Genomic DNA, 22,582 nt, shown 5'->3' with positions numbered 1-22,582 from the left:
TAGGTTGCCCAAAGACTGACTCTGCTACAGACCCTGATTCCTGACAGTGATATTCTATTTACTGAGCAAATGGGAAGCAGATAGGATGTCCCAAAACAGAGATGTTTCCCTCTTTGGCGTCACATGAATTTGCTAAGATACAAAACTATGGCTTCCACATTTTCATATATGAAGGACTATTTTATCTTTCCCAGATTCTTCCTAATTATGAAATGTTAAGGCTAGTGGGATACAGGAGGTCAGAGTAGATGATCATTGTGACACTGCACCCCATATTCTTCACAGTGATGTTATTATATGATATGATTATGGCATAATTATTATGCATTTTGTACAAGATAGGTTATCTGAGATGTCATTGGAAAAGTTATGATTTGCTGAATATGATTATCCTATTTGTATGCATGTATAATTTTTGTATCTAAAGTTAGGAATATTGACTATGTAACTGTATTTCAAATATGCTTATTCTGGGTGACACCCACAACTAGCCTTTCTGGTACAACAATGAAGAAGCCAGATAGTGCTGATGGGCCAACAGCAAAGAGAATGGATCCTCGGGGAACTTAACCTTCCTGTAAACATCCCAGACAACCTGTAAGTAATGGCTGCTATGACTCTGCAAGTTATGCCAGTGCATGTGACCAGCCACATGTCTGTGAACTCCATCTTGGGATGTCAGTGTTTTTCCACAAACTGAGTTTGGGACAAAGGGTTCCTGCTATACGCTAAAGCTATATAAGGCAAGGAGTGACATCACCTGTTGTTCTTCATTCCCCCACAACAGAACACCTAAGAGAAGCTCCTAAGTAAAAAGACTGAACTGGGGGAAGTGCTGGACCCAGCTAAAGGAATTTCTAGCCTGTGTATGAAAAACCTGGGGATTCCAAGCTGCAAAGCAAGAGCAGCTTGTACCTTGAGAATCTGCCAGCCTGCTTGTATCATCAGCAAGGGTGAGAATTTGCTAATTCATATCCTATCTTTTTAGTATCTTAAGCTTAGTTTGCATTTTTGTTTATTTACTAGGTAATCTGCTTTGATCTCTTTGCTATCACTTATAATCACTTAAAATTTATCTTTTGTAATTAATAAACTTATTTTATGCTTTCCAAACTTACTGGTTTAGATTAGTGAAGTGCGTGGGAATCTTAGCTCAAGGGGCTGTTGCATTTCGTCTCCACATTGAGGGAGGAATGAACTCTCGGAGTTTACGCTGTACAGTTCCCTGTGCAGAGCAAGATTTTGGGCTTATACTCCAGAAGGGGGTGCACGCCTGGGAAGCTGGTGGTTATCTTGACTGTAACCTCTCTGTTGTTGGTTCAGGTAGTGGCTGGTCAGAAAGCCTGAATGTAACTGCAGCTGGGTGCGTCCCTGCCTGTGTGAATGCTGGTGGAAGTGTAGGACCAGGAGCGGGTCTGCAGCTTGTCACAGCAGCACAGTGTGAGAGGGAGCCCAGGCTGGTGGATCAGAGGGCTCAGCAGTACCCCAGTTCCAGGTGGCACCCCAGGGGGAAACCATCACAACCATAATGGTTCCTTCTGGCCTTAAAATCTATGGATCTGTGACTCTGAGTAATTGGACTCACGTTGGAGTAAATTAATATTCTGTTGCTCTCAAAATGTACGGCTCTTTTCCTGGCAGTTGCAATGGTTCTGTCACAGATGTGGAAGAGTCCCAATTAAGTTCCTGCCCTTCACATCCGTTATTGTTTGCAAGGATTGAATCTTCAGTGTCAAAATCAAATAGGCTGGGTTCACAGACGGTTATTCAATTTTTCTTTATTTGAATGTACTCACAGGATCTAACTAGTTCTAGCTTTTAACTGATTTTCTAACACTTTCATCTGGTTGACCCTTTTCAAATTATGTTCAGCAGTCAGAACATTTTCAGATTAGACCCTGTACTACACCCTTGTGTAGTCAAGACATTTTCTGCTTAATATAACTGCCTATGCAGCTTAGACACCACAAATATTAGCGTCCCTATTTTACCTTGTCAAGGTGCCATATTAACATGAAGACTCAAGGAATACTTCCATGAGCTCTACTACAGTCTCCTCTTTCAGGCAGATTTAGAAATTATGAGACCACAAGTCTGGGGCTCCCTGTCCCAACAATTATCTGATATTTTAGTCAGACTGGGTTATACGTCAAATCTCTTAGGTCAGATTCAGCTGATGTAGTCACTGAAGAAAACTGAACTATGAACATTCACACCATCTGAGAATCTGGTCTTTAATGCTGTCTATTAGACAAAAGTTAGTATTTTGAAAGCATTATATCTGTTTTCTGAATAATTAAAGCTATTTTGCCTTGGACCTACCCAAAAGTATGTTCTTCTTATGGTATTTGGGATTTATTCCTCCACCCTAAAATGCATTATGTGGATTAAACAATCCTATGAACTAGAAAATGCAATATATATTTAGGGTAAATTTTCAAGCTTGGGTGCCTAACATTATACATCTAAACCTATATTAAATCACCTAAATAAGTGGCCTAATTTTAGGCGTGCTGAGCAAGCAGGCCCTGACCCTATATTTTTAAAGGTTGTTATACTTTACCTTTAGACTAATGGATCTAACCTGCTTTCGGATGCACATAAATCCTCCAACCTGAGCTGCTTCATGAGAACAGATCCGATAATTTTAAATATTTTGTATCAAGTGCATGTCAATATTTAAAAACTACAACTGACCTCTGTCCTGATGCAGTCGCTATAGGTGATGGTCCATTAGGGGCACGTGGTTCTTCACAAGTACTCATTTCCATTATTACTTTATCCAGGGACTTGAAAAATACATGAAGAAATTTGCTACAAATTTCAATTTACTGCACTAGATTTTGAGATATCTAAGTTATCTATTAATTAAAAAGAAGTAAGAACATTAAGTAAAAATCTTTCATAAATATTCTCTGACAATAGCATTTTATTAGAAAACCTTAAATAGAATACATAACCATTTACATTTTTGGACCTTTGGTTATACAGTGCTTATATCAGATATAATTTTTTTCAACTCTCCTAGATTTTCACAGTCATATATAAACTTTGTATACTTCTTGACTTCTAGTCAAGGAAATATTCTATTCATCACACTGTAGTATATTTCTCAAAGGCTGAATTCTGAATGAGTATAAAATGAGGAAGAATTTGATTTTCTCTATACAGTAGTCTTTCAGTGTGAAGGTTCACATAATATTAGCTTTTATGCCCTTTGAATTTTCTCTATTGTGTGTTTTTCTTTTCAGACATTTTTACTGGAAAGTGTTTGAAACTGGTCTTTTGTTGAAATGAATCAGCGGCCGCTAGACATTTTGTTGATATCTTTAAAACATTTTGTATCTGCAAGAAAATTTACAGAGGTGAATCTTCAATAGATTTGCTATAATGTGTAGTTTTTGAGAAAAAAATATTTAAGATTAACAGTCATATTTGCCATTATTTTTTATTATTGAGGCTGGACTTCTCAAAAAGGAGACTAAAGGTGTGAGGCACTCAATCCCATTGATATTGAAGGATATAATTAAAAGCACAACTGCACCTTGCCAAATAATTTAACAAATGATAAAAAAAAAACCCCACAATGTGTTATTCCCAGGAAGAGACCATCTAAATGCAGAAACAGTCTCTTTGCCCGCTCATATTAAAAATGGTCATGGTTTCAATTTATAATAACGGCTAAGGAGAATCCCTATTTTTAAAACTTGGCTCCTGCAACCTTTTTCCCTCCTGCCTGGGCTACTGTAACTTTGCCTCCTCTCAAGTCAATTGAAAACTTTGCTGCTTAGATTATATTCTTGGCCCATCGTTCTGACATCACCACACCCATTATAAGTCTCTCCACTTGCTCGCCACTTCAACCACAAATATAAACATCTTGCCCTTACCTTCAGGTTCCTTCACAATTTTGCCTTGTTGTACCGAATGGCTCAGTTATCTCAATCAGCCATTGCCTTCACACTTATGCCAGCTTCTATCTCCCACTTGTCCAGTTCTCTCACAAACACCTTTGCACTTTTTTTCCATAATGCCCATTACACCTGGAATGCCTACCCTCCTCCCCAAAAATTCATAAACTTATTACCTGATTCCTTCTTAAGACTCATTTACTATGATGTCTACAGTGTGCTGCTAGCTGATATGGTGAGCTGAAACTACAGCTAATTGCTCACCTAGCTCAATGAACAACAACAAAAAACCCACAAAAACTAAAGACACTCCTAATGCACACACAATTCTTTTATGAAAAAAGTAAAAACATATTTACCTAACTCAGCCTCCCTGCCCCTTCTGTTTGTTTCACTAGTTTCTTAGGCCTTTTCTTAAAATAAGGCAATAAGATCTTCGGAACAGGGACTGCATTTTACTATATGCCTGTGTAGTACACAGCACAATGGAGCCCAGACTTGATTGGGCTACTGTAATACAAATAAACAATAGAGCTTGACTGTGGGCTCTCTCAAATAGATGCCTGATTCCTCCCCTTTCCCCACTAAAAGGGCTGATAATCGTTTTTATTTTAGTACAGAAAACTGCTACATAGAGTCTGTGCAAGAGTCCTCCTTGACATTATTTTGCTTAACAAGTACAAATAGAAAGGCCAATTTAATTATGAGCAAAGGCACTTAAAACATTTGCCACCATATTAAAAGACTGATTTCCTGAAAGCCTTAGTTTTTAACAAAAGACAATTGAGTTCTGGCAAGCGCACCACTAAATACTCAAGCTACCTAAATCACGTATACAGAGTATGCCAACTAAATGAAGGCTATTTAAGCTCAACCTTGCTGTGACAGAGTGCAGGATGCAAACAGGTGAGCCTGCTTTCTGATCACTTAGATATTAATTAGTTCCCCTGGAAAAAGCTGAAGGGGTAAATAGTCAATCAGGCTGCCCGGCTGAGTCAATTACCCCATGCTGACAAGCCCACGGCTGACAAGAAGAGGCACAAGAAGGAAGTGCAAGAGGGGAGAGGGAGGAACACAGCTAGCCAAGCCTAGCCACACAGAGGCTCAAAATAGGGATACCTGTTTCCCTCAGGCCCTGGTGAGAGGGCCAAAAGCTAGGTTAACATTGTAGATATACTGTTGCACAGGGATTGTTGTGAAAAGGATGGCGGGATATTAAAATAAAAGGACACGGTGAAGGTACAACCGCAGGAGTCTGTGCAGTTTCTGCGGGGAGAGGGCAAGAGAGGAGCCTTGCTCAGTGACACGCGCGCTCAAATACACACATGCGCCAAAGATAATGAGGTTGTGGTGATGTAATTGAGGGCAGAATTCAGCCAACAGCCTGAAGTGTCCCATCCTGGTGAATACATTGCTTTCTAGAAGAACCAGTGAATTCCCGATACATTCTATCATTGAATTATTAACTTTCCTACCAATTCCGATTCATTAAATCTGTTTGCAGGCAACTTATACAAGTAATGAAGAAGTATCTCTATTAATAAACTCAAATGGAAACTGAATAATGAGAACCAGTGACTGTCAGCTAGTCTACTTCTGGCTTCTCCAACCTCTCCTGAGAGGCTTCTAAGAAAAGAGATGGAGAACTGAAAAATGGCAGCCATCCAGTTCTATGCATCTCCTAATTTTGTTGGGTTCTGTCTACAACTAAAAACCAGACTAAAGCCTTGGACATGTTTTAACTGTGTTGCAACTGGGTCGGGGGACAACCATGCTGTCACTGAGTACCAGGGCTAGGTTACAGTCGTAGTGTGGAAAGGGCCTTAGAGAATAAAGTCAGACAAGAAGGAGGCAGGATCTTGCAATGAGACTAGAAGACAAATATCCATCTTTCAGGTAAAGCTGAAATAATCAGAAATTACAGAAAAACAGTTTTTCTAATGGGACTCAAGCAACAACCTAGAGACCCTCATCTTTATAGGATAGGGATACAGTCACCAGAATGTTTTCTCATCTCCATCTGCTGGTAATCAAAGGACACAATGTACACACCAGCTAAGGTTTAAATTATTTCTAATTAACCTCAAGGAAACCGTAAAACTTTTTTAAAAAGGAATGTATTTACAACTACTATCTGAAAGCCAATGCTATCAAAAGAGTATTGTGAGTCGGTGCGTCAACGCAACAGTGCCCCTCCAGGCCAACCAGGGCATAGCTCCAGCTCACTCAGCTCAGTGGGGCTGTCAGGATATTCTGGCTACCCCAGAATCTGGAAAACGCTCTCTGATCTCAGGTCCGTCAGGGGGTTGGTAGGAGAACCCAGCCACTCCACTGGGTTCCAGCTCAGGGCCCTCAAGTCAGACAAGCAGGACCAGGGTTCGCAGACTCTGACAGTGGTCTGAGCTCCTTCCTACGTTCCCCTGGGCCTCTGCAGGCTCTTCAACTGTTAGTTTGTTCATGTCTTCTTGGAGTGTTGTCTCTAAACTGCTCTTCAGCAGTCTGCTGACAGGAGTTCCTTTCTCCAATCTGCTCACTCCTCCAATAGCCCCATGCCCTTCTGCTTCCCAGACCTGTTATTCTCCCAGCTGCTGTGAGGCTACCAATCAACACTGGCTGGCAGTACCATTAACCCTTTGACTGCTGAGCCTGCGTGGGGTACATATACCACATGACAGGTATTATTTGCAAAGTCATGTGTAAAAAAACCTGGAAATGGCTGAAAACTTAAAAATTGGATTATAACAAACCACAAATTCCAGTGATAATTTATGACTGGTGATATTCTAAACATTCTTAACCATGCTTATAGCTGTTTCCCTCACTTCACACTGACTCAACAGGCATCCTAGTGTTAAGAGTGATGTCTGAGGTTATTGTGGATGCTGGTTGTGTTGTTCTGTTGATGGCTGTGTTTATTTGTATATGAGTTGTGTTATATTGGGAGAGATGTGTGGCTGAGAACTTAAAAACTGGACAGTAAAAGACCACAGAACCCAGTAATGATTCAAACTGGTGCTGTGCTGAACAAAAGAAGTTCTCGACTATGATTGTAGCTGTTTCCATCACTCCACAATGACTCAGACATTTTAGGCTTCAGAGTGACATAAAGAATGTCATTTCTGGAAACTTCTTTTATATATATACACTTTTTGGGTTGATTTCAGAACTTACCAGACTGATTGGATGAGTTTTCAATTTTGTCCATGGTATCTGAAAAGATAAAACATTATGCTAAAGCAAATCAAACAAACATCGAAGAAAATACGTAGTAATCAAGATATCTGTTTCTCAATTTTATTTTCTAGATATAAAAATAAAATTTACACTGAACTGCTGGACTTGCATGTGATCTTTTGAAGCTAGTACAAATAATAAATTATTTTATGTGAGAAATATACATCATATAACACACAAAGTCATGTGGCCAAAAGGAAAGGTAGCTTAGGAGCTACTGGTGGCAGAAAGGAAAAAAGACCGAAAAAATTAATCTGTCTCTAACTCTGTGTTGCCAGACATAAGAAAAGTCCAACAGTTTTTCACATTCCTTCATTAAAAACAAAACAAACCCCCACATTTGCTATGTTACGATATAAATCACGATAGCTTGCTTTCTCTATTTCCCATTCTAGCATGGTCTGGGAGACAGGATAGTAGTAGTGTTGTGTATCACATCACTTCCTAGCAAGAGAGACTGAAGGAGCATTGTCCATTGGCTCCAGAGAGAGTTCTGTCTAGTTTTCAGGCAGAGTATGTCACCATAATATATGGCCTCTGAGGGATGGGAAAGCATAAAAGAAAAAAGGTGATACCACATGAAAGAAAGTGGCAGAAAAAGTACAGTAGAACCTCAGAGTTACAAATACAAGAGTTACGAACTGACTCGTCAACCACACTCCTGATTGGAAACCAGAAGTATGCAATAAAAAGCAAATATGATACAGCACACAGCACTGTGTTAAACATAAACTACTAAAAAATAAAGAGAAAGTTTAAAAAAAAGATTTGACAAAGTAAGGAAACTGTTTGTGCTTGTTTCATTTAAATTATATGGTTAAAAGCAGCATTTTTCTTCTGCATAGAAAAGTTTCTAAGCTGTATTAAGTCAATGTTCAGTTGTAACTTTTTGAACCAACAACCATAACATTTCCTTCAGAGTTACGAACATTTCAGAATTATGAACAACATCCATTCCCAAAGTGTTCGTAACTGGGGTTCTACTGTAACACACAAAATAATAATTAAAGCAGACGGTATGACATAGCCAAAGGAAACTCCAGTAGCTTTCTCTGCAAAAATATACAATCCCTTGCTCCATTTCAAAGTGCATATGAAGAAAATTCCACTTGGATAAAGAAAAAATAAATTAAATCACTGCTCATTTTCATTGCTTCTGTAATAGTCTTACGAGGGATAACAATTAAGAACATTTTCTACTATCTAATGCCTTCAACTTCTTTTTATGAAGCTGTTAAACACCTACAGCAAATTTTTAACATTATGAAATTCAGAATTAGCAATTTTCAGACTTCTTGAAAATAAGTTTTAAGAAGGCAGAAAAGACAAAAAAGGGAGATTGCTTAATTACTGTTCCAACATAATAAAATACTCACCCTAATAGCTGCTTTATTGCAAAAGACCTTGTTTATAGCAAGCCATGTTGGAAGATCCAGCATGTTCTGAAGCACCTCTTCATCAAACTCTAAGTTGGTCAGCTGACCTTCCCCCTTTAGTGTGCTCAGATTGATCTTGTCAGGTGACAGGTTTTTGGTGAACCTAAAAGAGAATATGCATTAAAACTTAAGTTAATGTCACATAAAGCAATTAGTTAGCCATGTCACAGCTCACAATTTATATAAATCAGCAAAGTAATAATCTGAAAAGAACAGGCTTCAAAGTACAGTTTGACCCTAAAATTGACTTGATAAAAAAGGCCCTGAGGGGTTTCACTGTTATTTGTCCCTCAATGACTTCCATATCAAATCTGCTCCATTTACAAGTAAACAAATGGATTAAACAATTAACATGTGTTCTTTCTGGCTCTCTCTCTCATCAGGAATAAACATTCTGTACTTAGAATTTAGCTAACAATTCTTTTGACATTGTGAGAGCCAGAACAGAATCCAGCTCATTCTCCTTTGAACTGTTGTTTTGGCTCTGCAGGGCTAACAGGAGAAAAACTAATGAAAATGTATTTTTTCCTTAAATAAGTAGATATGATTATGAATAAAATCTGGTGGCAGATCTTTTGAGTAAGAAGGTGTTACTTTTACAAAGTCACTTTTCTGACTTTATTCTCACTTTAAGCTTGACAAAATCTTGTATAAATTATACTTAAAATATTCACTAGGGTTTAATTTCAGAATTTATCAAAAACAAATGGTAGAAACTCGTTTGTTGCATAGGATTCTGGTGTATTTACAATGTAGCAATTCAAAGACAGGATTATAAATCCTACAGTAAGTGTTTTTTTGTCAGAGTATACTTTGAAGTGTCATGATCTGACTACATTGCAAGGTCTTCTGTATATACTGAGAAATCTCAAAGATGACACACATACTGTACATTTTACTATTTTTTTAAAAGGCATTATAATTTACTTACATCAGCATAACAGTCCGTGTGATTGTGCCAATCAGTGCATAGCCTAGTGCATAGCCTTTTCACCAGTTGAGGGACTTTTGGACTATTGAGGGCATCGAGAGAAGTTTATTTAAGCTGGGTTTGCTTGATCAGTAGACTGTTCTGAGCCACTCTGCAGTGCATGTGAAGTCTCATGTGATTTATTACAAAGGTGCTCACAGTCACGTGTCCCAGTAGCTGGAGACAGTTTCTGGCCAATGTGTGAGGACTGACCTGGACCGTCAAGATCAAATTGACCACAGTGTTGAATCTGTGTGAGGGGAGGAATGCTTTGGCTGCTACTGCAGATGTACTTGAGTTAATGTGGACATTCAACTGTAGTCCCAGTCGGAGGAGTACGTCCATGGCCTTTTGTGTGCCCATCAAACCCTCACTGAAGGAGAATGCTTTAAGCAGGCAATTGGCTAAGTATGGAAAGAGTATAATGTGACGGTGCACCCCATAAGGCTTTATGGAAATATGCTTATGAATGTACATATGACATAACTGGAATATGTTTTATGCCACATATGACATGTAACATCTCTCTGTAAAGGTTATGATCTACTGAATCTATTAATCCTATTTGTATGTATGTATCATTTTTGTATTCAAAATTATTAATATTGGCTGTGTACTTGCTTGATCTTTAAGTAGCCTTAGTAAAGCATTTGGTCAGTTTCTTGAGAAAGGAATGTGCAAATTAGGTGCCAAATCAAGAAGCACTTAACGACCAATGGATCTTGGAATGCTCCAATCCACATAAGAAGTCTACTTGAGGATGTTCAAGGTAGCATGTGAACCATGGCTGCTACCTCTAAGTTCTGAGTCATGCATGGACATGTGACTGGCCCACGTGACTCCAAAACTCCATACTGTAGCTGGGATTCTACACAGGGGGAGAGAGGGGTGTCCACCCACAAGAGAGAGTCTATTTAAACCCCAGGGAGACCCCTCTATTTTGTCTTCAGCTGGCTCACGAGATAGCCTCTCCACCCCCAAGGATACCTGAAAGAAACTGGAACAAAGGACAATAACTATAGGGGGTGTGAGTGATTGCTGGACCCAGACTAGAAGGAGACTAGTCTGTAAAAGGAAGCTTACTGAAATTCCTCTGAGGGTGAGGTTTTTATCTGTATTCAGTTTTCTCACCGTATTAGACATAGACTTGCATGTTCTATTTTATTTTGCTTGATAATTCACTTTGTTCTGTCTGTTACTACTTGGAACCACTTAAATCCTACTTTCTGTATTTAATAAAATCACTTTTTACTTATTAGTTAACCCAGAGTATGTATTAATACCTGGGGGGGCAAACAGCTGTGCATATCTCTTTATCAGTGTTATAGAGGGTGAACAATTTATGAGTTTACCCTGTATAAGCTTTATCCAGGGTAAAACCGATTTATTTAGGGTTTGGACCCTATTGGGAGTTGGGCATCTGAGTGTTAAAGACAGGAACACTTCTTAAGCTGCTTTCAATAAAGCCTACAGCTGTTAGGGGACGTGGTTCAGACCTGGCTCTGGGTTTGAAGCAGGCTAGCGGGTCTGGCTCAAACCAGGCAGGGCATTGAAGTCCCAAGCTGCCAGGGCAGGAAAGCAGGGGCAGAAGTAGTCTCGGCACATCAGTTGGCAGTTCCCAAGGGAGTTTCTGTGATCCAACCCATCACACAATCCCTTGTTTGCGAACATGTGCCACTACCACAGAAAGGGCCTCTGAGAATGCTCTGGGAATGGATGATAGATCGAATGGGAGCACCTTGTATTGAAAGTGATCCTGATCTAGAATGAATAGTAATCTTCTGCAGGATGGGTGGATCACAATATTGAAGTAAGCATCCTGTAGATCAGTGATGGGCCATAGGGATGTGCTGGCCGCTGCTTCCTGCAGCTCCCATTGGCTGGGAACGGTGAACCACAGCCACTGAGAGCTGCAGGGGACCATGCCTGCAGACGGTCAATGTCAGCAAAATATCTCGCGGCTCACATTCAGATTACCCTGATAGGCCACATGCAGCCCGCAGGTTGCCCACCACTGCTGTAGATCGAGGGCAGAGAACCAGTCCCCTGGGTCCAGAGATGGAATTATTGTTACATGAGTTACCATTTTGAATCTCTGAACCTTTACCAATTTGTTCAGTGATCTTAGCTCTAGAATGGATCTCCAACTGCTGTTCTTTTTCAGTATCAGGAAATACTTGGAATAGAATCCCCTCCCTCTGTGTTGTGTGAGAACAGGTTCTATAGAACCCAACTTCAGTAGAGAGTTGTTTTCCTGTCATAGAAGGTGCTTGTGAGATGGTCCCTGAAGAGGGACAGGTAGCAGGGTGGAAAGAGAGGTAAAATGGATAGAATATCATGTAGAATGAGCTCCAACACTCACTTGTCCATAGTTATGTGTTCCCCGTTTTGAAGAAAGACAGTCACCAAAGCGAAGGAGACATGCGGTCTGTTGCAGCAGGTAAGAATGGGGGTGGTAACTTAAGCCCTCAACCAACCCATCAAAATTGATGTTTAGATGTAGAGGGTTGTGAAGTAGATGCTTGTGGAGCAGCTGGTTTCCTTTCCTGCAATCACTGTCTTTTGTGCTGGAGTTCATAATGCCTCTGGGGGAAAAGAAATTGAGTAGGCTGGGATCTCTGCACTATCTGGGATTTACTGGATCTTCTTTTCTGTGCAGGTGTGTAAATTCCCGGCGAGTGCACGGTGACGCTAAAGTCTTTTTATGTGTGGAGGGATTTATCAGTTTCCTCGACAAACAACTCTGATCCCTCAAAAGGAAAGTTCTCAACTGTAGACAGGACTTCCTTTGGAAAGCCAGACAGCTGAAGCCAGGAAGCCCTCCCCATGACCACTGCCATGGAGACAGAATGAGTTGCTGTGTCAGCAGCTCCATCTGATCTGTAGGAAGATGCTCAGTAGAGGCATTCAGTTTGGAGTAATTAATATGGTTATACTTTGCCATGAGAGCCTGGTAATTGGTGATCCTAAATTGTAAGATAACCAAAGAGTATGGTTTACATCCAATTACGTGAAGACATTTAAAATCCCTGCCACATGGGGTCTATTTAGTGTGGTGCCATCTGCCATGTTCGTTTACAGCATCGATTACAGGGGAGTTCAGGGATGGATGTGAAAATAAAAAGTCTGAGTCCTTGGAGGAAACATGGTATTTTTTGTCCTCTCTCTTACACGTTGTCAGGATATGCCATATTATTTTTGCTGGATCCAGCAAGACCTTGTTAATGGGTAATGCAATGTGGGCAGATGAGGTGTGCAGGAAGTTGAGTAGCTTGTGCTGTGATTCCTTAACCTCCTCTAGTAGAATTTGTAAGGTCCTGAAATTGTGTAAAATCATCTGCCAAGGTCAGTAGAGGAGGCATAATGGGCTCATCAGAGGAGGATGGAGAAATGCTGGTCGCAGGAGTAGTTTTGTCTACTCTTGTTTCCTGCTACTCAAAGGTCTACTCTTGTGGATCAGGAGCTCTAGAGACAGAAGCTGGAGAGGACTGCCTTTTCTTCTCCCAGTGAGAAACACTACGGGCCTTCAAAAATTGCTGGCAATAAGCCATTCAGGGGCCCCAGTAAGGCACTGAGGTGGTGCAAAAGGCATGGGTGGGGGGACCCAAAGGCATCTGTACCAAATGGATGGGCAGTGTCTCTCATGACAATAAACTGGCTCCAAAGAGGTCTCAGGATGGAAAGCTCCCTGACAGTGAAAAGGAGAGCCTTGGACAGAAATGTGAGAGACTGATGAGAAATCATCATTGTCTTCCTTTTCATCACTTGGCAGAAGTGGAGCAGTTATGGAAGCTATGGGAGATTCCACTGGTACCATGTGGAGAGCGAGAGGTAGTCCGTACCTGAAATGTGTCGGTACTGAGCAGGGGAGACTCAGGCATTTCTGAAACCACCAACTACCTGGGAAAGCAAAATTCCTGCAGTACTGGGAGGGTGGGCAGTATCGCTAAGATGAACAGAGGTGACTGAGGTAGAAGGTGCTGATGATACCAGAGGTCTCTTGAGCTCCAATGAATAACCAGTAGGGGTTGGTCTGGTCTTCTGCGGAGCTGAAGTACTAGGCACCAAGGCCGCACGGGACTCTGTCAGTACTGATTTAGAGGAGATGGTTTTCTCTCAACCACCCTGTTCACCCAATGGTACCAGTCTCCCTGAGCCCAAACTCTTAGAGTCCTTAGGCTTGCTGGCGACGAGAGTACCTTAGGAGCCCGCAGCCCAATGGGTAATGAGTCGAAGATCAATGGGTGCCACGGTAGTCAACCTGGCCAGGGATTGTCTCTGTGGTAGATTCTCTTGACGCCTGCTTTCTAGAGGCTTTTTGAGAGGATTCCATGGATTTCCTTTTTGAAGTTGCAGGGGAGTGTTGTGCTGAGGAAGTTGATGGAGTGGGCCTCATCTGGGGACCACTGTATGGAGGAGGGGTCCCTGGGCTGGGGCTGAAAGCTGGTCGGAGTGAACTCTCCATTATAAGCAGACACAGATTTAGTTTGCAATTCTTTCTGGACATTGACTTTAATTTGAGGCAGAAATTACACTTTTGAGGGACATGTGACTCCCCGAGACAAATATACAGTGGGAATGTCCATCACTGACCAGGATAGCCTCTTGGCACAAAAGGTAACATTTAAACCCAGGAAAGCCAGACATACTCTTTCTAGAGTCCACTTCCCTAGAGGAAAGAAACAAGAAAACATATCTATGGACAAACAGACACTGCTACCTAAAATCTTCAATCTGAGGGGCAGGGCGTACAAGTGTACCTAGAGTAGAGGACCTATAGGGTCTACTCGAAGAAGAATTCAAAATTTTGCAAAATATTAAAATACATTTTATGTACTTCTCTATACTCTGCATGCAAAAGGTAGTAGGGGATTAAAGCATATACCTAATTTTTTAAATCTTCTTTTAGCTCCCCTCACATTTTGCTTACTAGCTCTTGCTCCACTATGATTCTCTAGACTTTCTATCACATCACACTCACCACAAGAGCCAACTGATGCACAGAACATGAAGATGGCTTTGATGGGCTCTGGAAAATGCATGTTTATTTAGGGCAATTTTGCATTTTTTTTGAGACCCCATCTACATAACACTTTCAACAGGAAGTTAGAGATGTGTCATGACACTCTCATTGGTAAATTACATCATTTTACCATGTAGGATGAACTAACTATTTTATAGCTTGGATTGATAAATAGAGGCTGCTAAAGCTAGAATGAGGGAAATCCAAAGTAGCAATGCAACCTCAGAAGAAAAAGAAGTACATATAAAAATAGAACTGGAGTGAAACAAAGGAACAAAAAGAAGACGAAAAGAAAAGCTTATTAACCTTCTTGAATACAGGAATGAGTAATCCTCTCATTTTAGAATGTAAAGCCTCACCAAATGTCAGAGATCACATTACCAGTTGCATCTTTTGGCTAAAAATCAAGATTCTGGAACTGTACAGTAGACATTCAGTGTTTTCAACCATAACAGGAACATTAAGTATTTTTAACATACAGCATCGCAAACTAGTATTGCAGGGAATTTTGTGTTTTTAAAATAGGAAACCTCAAGAGAACCTATTTATTTCATTTTTATATATTCCTTATTATATATTCATCACCAACATCCACATTTCACAACCAAAAATTCAAACTATTTTTCTAAGATTTTCACAAAAACTTGTTAGTACATCTACAGGTCTCTTTCTAAATCTCACATCAAACGGAGAAAGAATAAGCCTCCTGCAAATACTCATGCACAAGTAATTTTTGTCAAGTTAACAACAGTTTGGTTAGTTTCACTCCTGCAAGTCAATGGTGGTCAGCAGGGAAACTGACAACAATCATGTCAATTTCACGCAGCAGCTAACAGGCTTCCAGGGTCCCTGGATCCCCCACAGCCTGTTGGAAGAACCAGAAGCCTAGGTCTGCAAGAAGCCTAGCCAGAAGTGCTGGCTGCTAAGCTACAAGCCTCCAGGCTTAGCTGGAGTTTCCAGATTCCAAGCTCCCCTTCAGCATACCTGGCACCTGGAAGTCCTGGGAGTGCTGGCTCTACCACAGCCTGCCTAGAGGCTGCTGAAGAGGTCAGAGCCTGGGATCCCTTGGCTCCCTGATTCCCAGGGCAACTGGTTCCTCAACATCCTCACTGGATTCCATCAGAAGTTCACCAAAATCAAATTGTTTCCAGTGAACTGGAAACTTCTCATGAAAAAAGTTTCACTGGAATTTTTCCAGCCAGCTCTAGTTAATAACACTTCAAATTTAATTTCTTTTTCCTGATTAATGATCTAGTTTGCTCTTCATCGTTTGTGATGTTTGTTCTTCACTTTGACCTTGCACAATGAGAATAGACTATTCATCTTCACTTTTGCTTATTATCAGTTGTTGATTTCACTCTCTGGTCTTCATGTATTAAAATAGGTTGGCCCCTCAAGACCAGGGGCCAGGAGGGTAGGGCCACACCTCTGGGCGGTACCACAAAGACTGCTGACCAATAACTCTTTTCTCTTTGGAGAGAGGATGTTGGTGAATTCCCAATGCTTGCTATAAACACTGGGATTGGATGGCGTGCAGCTGGGCAGGGGGCATAAAGAGCAGTGCTGGCTCAAAACAGGCATCACCCTCCCCACAATGCTCTTGTAAAATCTCACCTTCCCTCCTTCCTCTCTCACACCTCCCAGGAGATTACTAGCACCTAGGACATCAATTTCATGTCACTCTGTCTTTTTGTTACGCCAGGGGGAATTCTGCGCCACTGCGTGTGCGCAGAATTCATGTCCCCAGTATATTTCTTTGCTTCCCTGCAGAAAAATGACTTTCTGGCAAGGAAGCAAAGGGAAGCTGCAAGAGCAGTCACACACCACTCCCTAGCAATGCAGGTACATCGTTTCAGGCACCTGGAGCAGCCAGTGGAGAGGTAAATCACCGCAGGGCTGGGGACAGCCCAGCCAGTGGCTCCTACCCTGAGCCATGACCAACTGCTACTCCCAGCTGGGCTGGAGGCAGGAGAGGGTGGGACTTCCTCTTCCCCTGCAAGGAGTGGCTGGGGCTGTGTCAGACCCACCCCCGGAAACCTCCCCCAGCTGCAGGAAGCTCAGCATCCTCCGCTGCTTCCTGCACCCAGACCCCCTGCCTGTGGACCCCCACTCCTTCACCCAGACCACTCCCCACTGAGCTCCCTGCACTCAAACCCCACCCTGATGAGCCCCACCCCCTGCACCACCCTGAGCCCCCACATCACTGACCCCCAACTAGCTGCACTCCCCTAGCACCCAGACTCCCCTGCTGAGACCCCCACACCCAAGCCCCTCTGCTGAGACCCAACCACTTTCACGTGGAAGCCCCTGCAGAGTCCCATTGCCCCTGCACCTGGAACCCCCGCAATGAGCCTCTGTGCATCCAGATCCCCCCATATCTAGACCCCCCCACTGAGCTGCCCGCACCCAGATTGTCCCACACAGAATCCTCTCAACCCACATCTGGATCCCCCACACTGAGCCCTTCCACACTTGAATCATGCCTGGTTGTGCCTGCTAGCCCCAGACCTGGTGCACCCTGCCCCCAGGGTGTTTCTGGGGCAGGCCCAGGCCTTTTGTTGTGTTAGGGTCGGGTGCAGCCTCACCACTGAGTCAGTGTCCTGGGGGTGAGGAGGCTGTACAGTGATCTCCCACCTTCGTACAGTCATTGGCCTGTACTCCCCACTCCCATGCTGGTACCTCTACATTTATTTATTGACAAATAAAACTTGCAGAATTTTCAAATATTATGCACAAAATTTTTATTTTTTTGGCACATAATTTTTAATTTTTTGGAGCAGAATGCCCTCAGGAGTATTTTGTGGATGTTTACTGTACATTGGGTGAGGCAAGGTCTTCATATTCTGGGATTCAGGCACATCTAGACTCTGAAGTGAGTGTACAATTACATGGAATAATTAATTTGTTTTTGATTTACAAGATCGCAATTTTTTTGTTTTTGATTTACAAGATCGCAATTTTAAGTATTTGGTCCTAGCAGCACGGGTGAGATTTCCCTAATCTGGAATAGAGTTAATGATAGTATATGGCTGGTACTGACAACTCCACAGAGGTTGGAAATAAATTACCCCTTTTCAGCGAACTGGGCATTAACTCTCCTTCACTGAGAAGGGGACTGGATTGTAGGGAGTTCCAGGCACTTGTATGAGGCCTAATGATTGCCTCATGCAGTGATCTGCACTTGGTAGTGACTATGGTCAGACCATGGAAAATTTAGAAAGCTTGGAATTTTATCAGTGAAAATGTGAGTAAGTTGATAATCAGCTGGATTGGCTGAGGCCTACCCCCTTTTTACTACTGTCCGGGCAGACTAACTTTAGAATATAGTTTAGTTATATTAAAGGTTTAATAAAGCTGCTGCAGCCACTTGGCCAAAAGATAATTCTGACCTATGTCCTCATTGCCCGCTCCCTGCCTCTTGCAATATAAAAAGTTGCAAATATTTGGTTTGCTACTACTGCAGGGGAATCCAAACACAAAAATGTTTACACTGATTTATTTTCAATATCTTGAAAGCTTTAGCTTTTGCAAAACCTCCCTCTATCCCTCAAAACCTACATTTTAGGTTTGAACTATTATCTGTGAGTCAGCGGCAGTGCTATGAGTACTCACCTGGCCCCACAGTATGCCAACATTTTTATGGCTGACTTAGAACAACGCTTCCTCAGCTCTCGTCCCCTAGCGCCCCTACTCTACTTGCGCTACATTGATGACATCTTCATCATCTGGACCCATGGGAAGGAGGCCCTTGAGGAATTCCACTTGGATTTCAACAATTTCCACCCCACCATCAACCTCAGCCTGGACCAGTCCACACAAGAAATCCACTTCCTGGACACTACAATACAAATAAGTGATGGTCACATAAACACCACCCTATGCCAGAACCCTACTGACCGCTATACTTACCTACATGCCTCCAGCTATCATCCACACCACATCACACCATCCATTGTCTACAGCCAAGCCCTCAGATACAACCGCATTTGCTCCAATCCCTCAGACAGAAACAAACACCTAGAGGATCTCTATCAGGAGTTCTTAAAACTACAATGCCCACCTGCTGAAGTGAAAAAACAGATTGATAGAGCCAGAATGGTACCCAGAAGTCATCTACTACAGGACAGGCCCACCAAAGAAAGTAACAGAACACCACTAGCCATCACCTACAGCCCCCAACCAAAACCTCTCCAGCGCATCATCAAGGATCTACAACCTATCCTGAAGGATGATCCCTCACTCTCACAGACCTTGGGAGACAGGCCAGTCCTCGCTTACAGACAGACCCCCAACATGAAGCAGATACTAACCAGCAACTACACACCACACAACAGAAAACACTAACCCAGGAACCAACCCCTGCATTAAACCCCGTTGCCAACTCTATCCGCGTATCTGTTCAAGGGACACCAACCACATCAGCCACATCATCATCATTGGTAGATGTGCTCGTTCACCTGCACATCTACCAATGTAGATATATGCCATCATGTGCCAGCAATGCCCCTCTGCCATGTACATTTGCATAGAGACTGTCCGGTTTGGCCAAAGAATAAATGGACACAAATCAGACAACAAGAATTGTAACATTCAAAAACCAGGAGAGCACTTCAATCTCCCTGGACACTCAATAACAGCCTTAAAAATCGCCACTCTTCAAAAAAAAAAAAAAAAAACACACCTTCAAAAACAGACTTCAATGAGAAACAGCAGAACTGGAATTAATTTGCAAACTTAACACCATCAAATTAGGCCTGAATAAAGACTGGGAGTGGCTGGGTCACTACAAAAAATAATTTCCCCTCTGTTGATACTCTTACCTCTTGTCAACTGCTGGGAATGGGCCACATCCACCCTAAATGAATTGGCCTCATTAGCACTGGACCCCCACTTGGTAAGGCAACTCCCATCTTCTCATGTGCTGTATATTTATTCCTGCTTATTGTATTTTCCACTCAATGCATCTGATGAAGTGGGTTATATCCCACAAAAGCTTATGCCCAAATAAATGTGTTCGTCTCTAAAGTGCCAAAAGGACTCCTCATTGTTTATATCTGAGAATGTCGCTTTAAACTAAGGTCAAATATTCAGTTCAAAGAACTATGGCAATATTATAATAGTATTTGAGATCTTCAACTCACAAGAGTCAAGACACCACAAGATACAACAACCATAACTGGTTACCATGTGTATATGTAATGTTAAGTATTATTATGCCATTATATTTATGGTTTAATTTATATGTACAATCTGGTAATACTTGTTGTTTAGTAAAAAGTCTTGTTAATCTGCATACACATTATTTTAAAGCATTTATAATTTATTTCTAAACCAAATATTTTCAGATATAGCAAAAAACATTATCTTCATGATTTGCTAATGCAGTGATTTTCAACCTGTGGTCCACGGACCCCTGGGGGTCCGCAGACTATGTCAAAGGGGCCCATAAAAGTTTGTCATTACCATAGAACAGTGTCTTTCAACCTGTGGTCCGCGGACCCTTGCAGGTCCGCAAGCTATGTCTAAGATTTCTAAAGGGATCCGCACCTCCATTTGAAATTTTGCAGAGCTCCGCAAATAAAGAAAGGTTGAAAACCACTGTGCTAAGACAACATAAGCAACTGGAACTTTTCAAACAATATTTAAGTGTGTTTGTACAATACATACATTCACATTTGCAAACAGAAAAAGCAATAATAATCCAGAGAATAGTTTTTCAAAAGATTAAGAATCAAAATAAAGGGTATACAGAGAGAATTTCTATCACACTTTAACATTTATATTCTGTGATTTGATCTGTGACAATCTTGGGTTCTGAACAGCAGTATCCCAAATCACTTGTGGAAGGGTTGGTCAAGAGACACAAAGCTAACTTGAACAGAGGGTGGAGAGGGATGGGGTAGAGGACAGACAGGTCTTGTCTATATGAACACTTAATTCATGGCACCGGTGGGGTGTAAATCTACCTCACCACCAACTGTCTGCGTGGATCCTACTGCCGCTCACTAAAAGTTCTGTACTGCTCTTTTATCTGCTCTCTAGGATAGATTAAACTCACTAAGGAACTTTTAGTGCATGGCAGCATGGTCCACATGGACACCTAGTGTGCAACAGGCTAGTGTGGGGTATTTACACCCCCACTCTCAGGAAACTGTTTGTATGGCACACTTTTCCTCTTCCCTCCTGAAGAAAGCTGCTCCTATGGAAGTACTGGTTTAAGCACTCTATGACACTCTATGCACCAGCTGATGGGAGGAAATTCAGATTTTGGTGGTTAGTGAAGGTCTGGAGAGAATGCCAGGTGCCTTGCATAATTCATCAATTTAAACTTCACCTTCCAGATTGAATAAGAAGACTGCCCAAATGGAGTGAGCCTGGATCACATCTGGGCATCTGAGTCTCATCTACTCTGAAGACCTGCTGAATACATGATCTGATCCATTTGGTCAGATAGATCAAGACATACCCTTTTTAAAATCCCTCAGGCAGAACAAATGACAAGTCCACTCTACACAAATGCTCAGTGCTGCCTAAGCAAATCTTAGGGGCCCATATCAAATCAAAGATGTGCGACACCTTTTCATTCTTCCCTTGTGACTGTGCACTGAAAGGTCCAGGGGTGGTGGAACAATTTGTATAGTGGGGGTGCTGAGAGCCATTGAACCAAACTGTAAAACCCTGTATACAGTGGAGACCCCTGCATTTTGTGCCCCAGTGTCCTGGGCACCTTGGCTGCACAAGGAGTCCCCTGCAGCCCTGCTGTCAGCACTGCCCTGACCCTAACCCCAATCTTATCTCTCACAGCTGGAAAAAAAAATCTTTCAAATAAAGTTGTCGAAATTAGAAAAAAATAAAAAATCAAATTCCGCCAAACCTAAGTATACTTAGTTTAGGCTTTAATATCGGCCGTCATAATTTCAAAGTTAATTTTAAATAGGTTTATTTTTTTTAAAAAGATAAAAGTATTTAATTTATTTAATTTAAAAAATCCACCTTACAGAAAACTGATTAGGAAGAGTGGCAGGAATGGTCATGTGTGTCAGGGTACTTGGTACACCATGGCACACTTCCGTGCTTTGGGTATAGTAAGACTTCCTGGCTCTCATCATGTTCATGTACAGCTGGAGAAGTCTACAGGCAATGGAAGGAAAATTCCATTCCCCAGAGGAACATTGGTTGATAAAGTTCAAATGTTGGCAGGTCTTTGGAGGCCAATTTGTTAATAAATGTATCACATATTGTCATGCAATATTAAATATATTACATGAATGTCAATAAGAGTAAATGCCTTTGAGATGGCCACTGTCTTGGCCAACTACCAAGGATTGAACAGGGAGCCTCTATAGCTGAAAGCTAACTCAAAATGTTGAAACTCCTAAGAGCCAAGCTCTGTAGCCATGAACTGTAACAGATACACATTCTCTGGGAACTGGGTAGAGAGAGACAAATAAAACACACTCACCAGTAGGTTACACTGGACAGGAGGTAGCTTGTCTCAAGAGTCTAACGCCCACCACAGTTTGAATTCCAGCTGAGTCCGACTTATGATGGCTGCCATCCTCACATGCCAGAGATTGAACTGGGCACCTCCAAAGCTAAAAGTATGTGTCCCTCCATTCCAGAGCCATAAGAGAACCATAACTTCTCTGAATCAGGCACTCAGGTGGATACGTAACATATGCTAGTCAGTGGGTTACACCTTCATGATTTTTCTTTTAAATAACTTGTCCTTTAATTTTGCACCCACTGGATGAAGCCTGTCCCCACTGAAGTCAGTTGCAAAACACTGATGTCAATGGGACCATAGTTTCATCCTTTGCTTCTACATTCAAATAAATCGCCCCTTCCAAATAATCACTTCCATTTCAATTACCACATACCAGGCCTCCATGTAGATTGCTGCTTTAGCTTACTTTCTGGAGACCTAACTACTCCAAACTGCCCTCAAGTTTACATCCTAGCATAAGGAGTCCTGTCCTCATGCTTAATATATTCTGACTTCCCTCCA

The 22,582-nt window shown here is 41.8% G+C and overlaps 1 protein-coding gene across 6 annotated transcripts in view; it reads right to left on the bottom strand.

The window, feature by feature from the left end:
• BLTP3B (bridge-like lipid transfer protein family member 3B) overlaps positions 1–22,582 on the bottom strand; it is an 81,834-nt gene that overhangs the window by 37,656 nt on the left and 21,596 nt on the right. For all 6 annotated transcript variants that reach the window (XR_012156694.1, XR_012156695.1, XM_073327420.1 and 3 more), the window contains 3 exons: positions 8,522–8,684; positions 7,083–7,121; positions 2,698–2,789 (listed from right to left, as the gene is read on the bottom strand). Coding sequence is in view for 4 of the 6 variants with exons in the window: in XM_073327422.1 (XP_073183523.1) it covers positions 2,698–2,789; positions 7,083–7,121; positions 8,522–8,684 (294 nt within the window). In the remaining 2 variants the exon portion in view is untranslated. The remainder of the gene's footprint in view (positions 1–2,697; positions 2,790–7,082; positions 7,122–8,521; positions 8,685–22,582) is intronic.

This window comes from Lepidochelys kempii, chromosome 1 (genome assembly GCF_965140265.1).
Source record: "Lepidochelys kempii isolate rLepKem1 chromosome 1, rLepKem1.hap2, whole genome shotgun sequence".
Lineage (NCBI taxonomy): Eukaryota > Metazoa > Chordata > Testudines > Cheloniidae > Lepidochelys > Lepidochelys kempii.
Note: the sequence above shows the minus strand (reverse complement) of the source record. Positions and strands in the feature narration are given on the sequence as shown.